This window comes from Gavia stellata, chromosome 33, assembly GCF_030936135.1.
Source record: "Gavia stellata isolate bGavSte3 chromosome 33, bGavSte3.hap2, whole genome shotgun sequence".
NCBI lineage: Eukaryota > Metazoa > Chordata > Aves > Gaviiformes > Gaviidae > Gavia > Gavia stellata.
Window position 1 is genome coordinate 3,470,874 of NC_082626.1, and position 7,651 is coordinate 3,478,524.

The following is a 7,651-nucleotide window of genomic DNA, read 5'->3' on the forward strand; positions in this document are numbered from 1 at the left end:
GAGGAAGTCTTCAGACATTTTGTCTCTGCTGCGTTAAGTTTTGTGTTCTTAAATGCTCAACCCTCAAGATAATGAAGGTAACTTTAGCCAATCCCTATATCCCGCCCTAGTCTTACAAATAGCTACCAGAGAGAGTACTTTAGTTTCTAAGAAAGAACAGCGGTAGTCGAGACCCTTTGAAGCGCTAATTTACTTAAGAGAAAAAAATCAGTCATCTGACAAAGAAATAACAACAGTGTCAGCAGCACAGTCTTCAGAACAGTGTTTCTTTGTGGCAGCCCAAGCACTGTGTTCAGATATCTACCGTACTTAGCCATGAAAGTGCCAAAATACTACATGGGTTACATATGCTACATTGACTAAAAATAGTAGTAGACATGTCACCTGAAAGCAGTTCCCAGGGTTTTGTGTGCTTTAGGAGCCCTGTGACAAAAAAAAAAAAAAAAAAGGTCTTAATTGCCAGAATTTGCTTTAAGAAAATCTTGAAAATGCTACAATATCTTAGGAAATACTTATTACATTTGAAACCTTGCTGAGCTTCCACATACTCCTTGATCTGTATCTGCATGCTGCTCATCAGGAATCAGACATGCAACCACTGATATCGTTAACAAACCATTCACACATCATCCAAAGTGTCCCATGAGCAGAGGCAATTCAAAGGCTGCTGTGGAACTGATGTCCAAATAGAAAGGCTCATGCTTCCTGCCACTGCTAGACCACCACCGGGCTCGCAGTTAGAGCCATGTACCTCCTGAAGATGAGCAAGTTCGAGGAGATACTTTAGATTGCCACACAAGGGTTTCTTCATCCACTGACCCTGAAGAACATACTCCAAGGCGAGTAACGCATTTTGAAGGCCTCTCCACCATTACAACACACATTCATCATTCCCAAACGTTAACCACTCTACCAGTTGTTTCTGCAATGTTTCCAGCTGAAGGAATAGAAAGCTAATCTGCCTGGTTAATTTTCAACGTTAGAACAGCAGTGCCATTCCTTCCTTACCCCCACATCCAGCTACTTCTTTGATCTTTGAGGCTAGCAGCACCTATCCTCTCGTTTTAGGGCAGCGTTACAATAGCAGGAGAGGGTGACATCCAACCAGTAAGGGAGGATGCACTGACAAGACAGCACTAAGCATCCGTATTTCGATTAACCCCCCCAAACAAGGCCACGTTTATAAGCACAACGCTGTGGCGTCCCGAATTACTAGGCAGTGCCTGAAAGCACTGCAGCAGCTACTGCAGTAATATGCCCAAAGTTTACATGCAGAGCCACATAAAATCAGGGGTTTTTGCTTGCAAATGCTTCATGGGCACCAGCACGCTGCTGCAGTGTTTCTTCAAGACACACTGTAACTCATCAGTCTACTTGATTTATGAGAACCAACGTTAGAAAGACATGGCAAAACCACACGCTAATAATAGCTACTGATTGTGGTGGAGAGGCGTACCTTTAAGGCGGCTGGAAAACATGGCCATTCAAACAATGCTAATGTAGCTGATACAGAACGGGACTGTATGAATACATACATGACATGCATTTGAAGAGCTGTAATTTTAATCAGTACACCCGATTCTCTGTCCTCCGTAAATCTTAGGAACACAGAATTAAAACCTGGAGCACAGATACCAGCTTAGGGTAAAAACAGACAAAGAAAGACAACCAGTAACATTTAGGAACGTGCGGAACTGCTTACTGAGTTTCAAGTTTGGAAAGGATTAACTGTTCCTTCATCGTGCTCGCACAAAAGGCAATACACTTTAGGATATTGTTGTTCTTCTCTTGCCTGAAACAGGCACTGTCTTTAGGAAACAAATAGGAATCACTTGTGAACGGAAATTCTTGTTTGCCTGGCTGGCCAGCTGGCAACCCTTGGTCTTTCCTCTATAGCTAGTATGCAGAACCCCCAGATTTGGGGCGTAAGAATACCTGCCATATCCCGCCCCCCTCCCCCAAATGCAAGAAATAGTTAAACACTCAGAATCAGACTCTTCTGAGACGGGAACAAATTACAAGTTTACACTACAGTGCGTATCTCTCTTTACTATAAAAGCAATAAAAGCAAACACATATAATAAGGAATCTCTCCACCTAGAGGGAACAGGATCTACAACTTGGATCTCAGAACAGTCAACCCCAGGAACAAACCCCACAGAATCATCTTACAAGTTACCATTGTTGGAGTTCGAACCCCGTGCCCCAGCAGGCCAAAAAATGTAAGTCTACTTTGGGACAGATGCGCTAAAATCTACCCCCTGACAACAAAACTTAACAGCAGCTTTAACAAGAAAGATACAAGCGGAATGCCTCTGTAAACTAGTATCTGTAAAAAAAGTCAACACACTGAAACCCCTAACAAAGAATACAATGCTTTATGGATACTTACAGAACAAAGGTTTTGCTGGTAGCTTTAACTCCTCCCACAGGGATTCTTCTAACAATTACCGATGAGTTCTTAGGAATCAGGGCATGATCATCTGTGTATTCTGAAAACAACATAAAGACAGACATAAACCAACATAAATTCAGGTTTGAGAATCAAACACAAGCAGCAAAATCTCCCTCATTTTTTAAAATAGTTTGAATGCCAACAGCAAAATGGTCTCAAAGGTCACTAAAGGAGAGTCTGCTAATGCACGAGGTTCTTTCCTCATCTAGCTTAGGTTGCTTTGGCTTCCGTTAGGCTACAAAACCAATAGACCTCTGGAGAAAAACAAACCACAGCAAAGTCTCACCTGCATAAACCAGATTCTAAAGCCTGCCTAGCTTGCCCTGCAGCAAACCAGGCACTTAGCTAAAGCACGAAAACTCTGCGCCGTCGCTTTCATAGCTCTTAACTGAAAACGCTTCACCTGTGCTGCTAGTGCTCCAGACTGACAGAACACAGAAGAGAGCCTGCCATGGCTGCCTATTTCTTGGGGCTTAATCCATCAACAACCACACTTCTCAGCTGCTCAGTGCTTTGCATTTCAATGGAAACAGCACTGACGCCCAGACAAACAATGGTAGATCACGCCAGCTGCAGTTCTGGAAGCCGAAAGCAGCTGTTTCTACCTGCTGAACGGAGTCATACGGAGTATTCCTTCTGGTCCAGACCACAAATCACCAGATTAAGACCAGTCCAGAGTCTCATGTTTGTTCTGTTTGGGTTTTAATTTTGCCTGATAAGCAGAATAGCACATTCTCCAAGTGTTTGGAGTCAGAATGTTACAGGGCAGGCAAGAGTACTCAAGAAACCTGAGTTCTGGAGTTTGCAGTTCTTCCACTATATTGTGAGAACATCTATTGTAAAAGACAGGTCAAGAAATCCAGATCAAATTAAAAGGAGGCAAGTTTAAATGCATCATTCTCGAGTATAGGCTTTTTGAAGGGAATTCTGCCTTTATAGAACTTGCCTCTGCAGTAAGCATGGAAGAGGACACCCCCCCACACCCCCCCGCACCTTTTAAAATAGGTCCCAACCATCCATTTTGCCTCCCCAGCATCTTAAAGAGAGTCCATCACATCAGTTTTTTCCACTGGTATTTAAAATCCTGTTTCCTTTTAGCTTACATTAGCATTGCTTCTATTACTAGATTGCCATGATGAAAAGTAACAATTACTGAACTGTAAAAGCTTAGAGTGCTCGGCAAAATCTGAACAAGTAGGCCACCTTCACTCAAGGTTCACTTTGTTCTTTCCACGATCATTTCAGCCTTTAGTCAGGACTCCTGCACAGGCAATGTTATAAAAAAAACCCCAATACTTTATGTCCACGTGCAAGAATGCCAAACATCCCATTTAGGCAGAATATCCGGGTCTAGTGTTTCCCTTTATCTTCTGAAGGTGAGTTTAAGCATCTACATCTGCTTAACAAAAACTGAAATTCACGGTCACGCATAGAAACCAGAAATTGGGCATACATATACATGGCACTGAAATGTATTCTCTAGCTTTGCTCTGAAAACCACTGGGGGATTTTTGCCTTTTCACATGGAAAACACCCTTAGGAAAGCTTCAATAAGCATCAGTGTCACTCATATACGCAGTGTAAGATTTTATACTCATTTTACAACGGCCAAAGGGCAACACAACCTGCCTAGAGGAGGATCTTGTCACTGTCAAACAAGAGGGATGCTCTTTAAAGCAGGGAAGAGACTCCTGCTTTAACTTCACCTTTAGGCAACACCACATTTAACAGAACCTAGTGAGGCAGATACTTTTCCTTCAGTGGATTCTGATTACGTATGAAAACAAAGCAACAGACTTTGTAAAACTGGTATTATGGATATAGAGTAACACTTTGGGGGGGGAACATACTTACGAGCATAAGTTTTTGTTCTAAAACTTTATAACAGAATGCTATATGACTTGATAACAGTTTCTGCTATAACAGAATCCACATGTTTGGCCTATTTCGAAACATTTCTCCTTCTGGTGATAATAATTGGTCTCCATCACAGTTTATTACCATCCACCATTCTGGTTTTAAGGCTCTGTTTGACACAGACCCAGCTATTACAGGAGTGACGTCAGCCAGTTGGCCATTCAGCCCGCTAGCATTTGTGAAGCTGAAAGGACATCAGCATCTGAAGACAAAATTCAGAGACCCTCTGCAGCAAAGCCCTTCAAGCCAATTAAACACTGTTCAAAAGCTCTTGACAATTGTATTCAATGCTACTAGAGAAATTCAAGACTTCTGAAACATATCACTACCTACGCATGTCATGCAATCCAATGGCATCCCTAAGACCCCTAACATTGTGCTGTGAAGTCTCTTCGCAACCATTCTCCTGAAAATAGTTTTAATGTCTGTAGATACACAGCGAGCTTTCGGTCCGACCACTCTAAAGGCTAGGGCTGAAGTTACGGTCCCCACAGCATACATATTATCCTGTTTAAGCTTTAATACATCACACAGGAAGAGGAAAAAACCACCTGTACACATTTTAAAGAAAAGACGGTTGTAAGAGTGTCACAGAACCAGAGGAAAAAGACAAGAAATTTCATGTTTAAGGAATGAAAACACTTGACAAGTCTTTTTGTTTCCGAAAAGTCACAACCCAAGGTATTTAATCCCATTCAAACTCACCAAGATGGCAGACTACCAAACTGAAATGTCATACTAAGTAATACAAAACCATTATCACCTCCGAGAATCAAGCACCATTTACTAGATTTAAAAGAATATATGCCTTCTCTAAGAACATTTCTTATGTATATTGACCATAAATGTTCTGCCATAAAACTTCAGTACTGCCCGGATGTGGTTAACACGTAGTAGCAGGAGAAAAAGACACGGGTAGAAAGGGATGATGAAAATGATGCTCAGTAGCATCTGAATGGCAATGTCTTTGGTGTAGAAAAGAAGGTATATTAACAAGAAATTCCAAAGCATAATTTAGATACAGAGAACACTCATGGGCAAGTGTCCTCAAGGCTTTAAAGGCTCTGTATAGCTTATAAGTCACAGATTCACTCTTGATCCAAAACGTGGCAGGGAGCAGTTTCTGTAACAGCCACAAAACCAGTTTTCCAATGTAGTGGAGTAAAACAAGTCGAAGACAAAATTAAGTCACCAAACCCACTTTTTGTCTTCCAATTAGCCATCTGTTCCATTTCTATCACTTTCAGCTTCCTCCACCAGATTTCAAAGAAATCTGGCAAGTTTGTTATTACAAGTTATCCTCCCACATTTCCTTATCATTCTACCTAGAAGAATTCCAGGAAACCAAAACGTTTGTAAGCACTACATGTCGCACATCAAGCACACATTCTTCGCCGCCTAGCTCCGCCTCTAAAACACAGATCTGAAGGTTGTTGTCAGAACAGCAACTACGAAAGAACAGCAACTATGAAAGAACAGCTCTGTGAGGCCCCCAACACAAGTCACAGCTACCGATCGTGGCCGAATCGCATTATGGCTTCCCGGCCCACTTAAACCCCGGTGCCGCTTGCCCTCCTGGTCCCCCTGCACGCCGGCGGGATGGGTCCCAGGCTGAGACACGCTACGTGGGGACGAGCCACAAAGTGTGGGTCCCGCAGGCCACGGCTGCCGTGGGGCCATCTGCGACGATGCCAGCCGCACGGTCCCCAAGGCCCCACGCCCGCTGCCTCCACGCACCTTCTTTGGTCTGGGCGTTGGTGATCTGCAGGTCGCAGTTGGCCGCCTTCAGCTTTTCACGGCCCATGATCCGGCGCTTGAGGTCGCACAGGGAGATGTGGAGGCCGCCAAAGGTGACTGTGTCATAGCTCAACTTGGAGAAGAACTTGTAGTGGACACAAGACATGGTCAGGGCCAGGCGGTGCCCGCTCCGCGACGGCGTCTACCACGGCAGATGGCGTTGCGACCTCTGCGCCCGTTAGGGCCCACGGCGGCTCGGGGAAGGGCCCACCGAGGGGGTCGGAGCAAGCAACACAGGCTGAGCTTGAGCTCCTCCTCGCAGCCCAGGCAGACAACAGGGAGAGGACCCTGCAGCCCCCGGCTTGTCCTCCGCTCCCTCCCTCGCACACAGCGCTTCCAGGCCTGACCGCTCGCTATGGCGACGCCGGAGCCCCTGCCTCAACATTCCGCAGAGGGGTTTCCCGGCCGACAACTGCACGGGGCGTGGCTAGCACATCACTGCGCATGCACAATGGCACACCGCGCCCACCCACACCCCCCTCCTCATGTGACCCAGCGCATTATGACTAAAGGCCCACCTAAGGTGACCGAGGCGGCCCCGCCATCTTCTTCCTAACGCCAAGCACCCCGAGGGGAGAGCTATCACCGGTCGGGGTCACCGCCTGTCAGCCCCGGGCCTGTCACTGCCCCAGCCCGCTGGTGTCCCTGCTGTCCCCCGGCCTGTCACCGCCTGGTGTCCTGTAACCCCCCAGGCCTGTCACCGCCTGGTCTCCCTCCTGTCACCCCCCAGGCTGTCACCACCCGCTGTCCCCTCCTCTCAGCAGCCAGCCAGGGCAAGACAGCCTGGGGGAGATGCAGCGGGCTTTGCCCTGTGGCGCTCGGCTGCCCACGCCGCAGGGCCAGCGAAGGGAGGGGACATCTCTGGGTGTTTGAGCGGATCTTGGTGCATTTATGGCAAGTTCAGTCAAAGAAGCCAGTGACCATTTAAGTTTGCTGCCATAAACCAATGTACTTCCCAACCGTGGCCCAACCACAGTTGCTTGAACGCTGGAGACGAGGACTAAAGAGTAAGGAACAAACCATTAGCGTTAGGAGGTGCCCCAGGACAATACTTCTTGCTTTCTCAATCATCACAGCTGCTGCTGCCACAGCCCTAGCGGTGGAATATGGAGTCTACGTATTCTTTCCATCATTCGGCCATAGCCACAGTCCAAACTACAGCAGCAGAGGCAAATAAGCCCGACTGTTGCATATGCACTAAAAGCCCATGCTTTGCCAGAAATCAACTCTCCTAGGCATCAGTCCCACTGAATTCTCAGTGGTACAAGGATGGGCATCTACGTTACGAATTTTCCCTGAAGAAAGGAAGCATACCGCCCTTCTGCCAAGAAGGGTTTGTCGCTGGATCTGTTCCATAGATCTGTTCCTATGCCTAAAGGCTATTGGTATTCCCCCACAGATTCTTCCAAAACCTTACTATATACCACATCCAGTGAGTGTGGAAGGGAGATGCTGCAGAAGCCCTTACAGAAATCCTATTGC

At 46.1% G+C, this 7,651-nt stretch overlaps 1 protein-coding gene across 1 annotated transcript in view; it reads right to left on the bottom strand.

Moving 5' to 3' along the window:
- The window catches only part of LOC132320019 (E3 ubiquitin-protein ligase RBBP6-like), a 33,232-nt gene extending 26,957 nt beyond the window's left edge, over window positions 1-6,275 (bottom strand). The window contains exons 1-2 of the mRNA XM_059832117.1: window positions 6,110-6,275; window positions 2,393-2,492 (exon numbers count right to left, since the gene is read on the bottom strand). Coding sequence (XP_059688100.1) covers window positions 2,393-2,492; window positions 6,110-6,275 — 266 coding nt within the window. The remainder of the gene's footprint in view (window positions 1-2,392; window positions 2,493-6,109) is intronic.
- Between the last annotated feature and the right edge of the window lie 1,376 nt (window positions 6,276-7,651).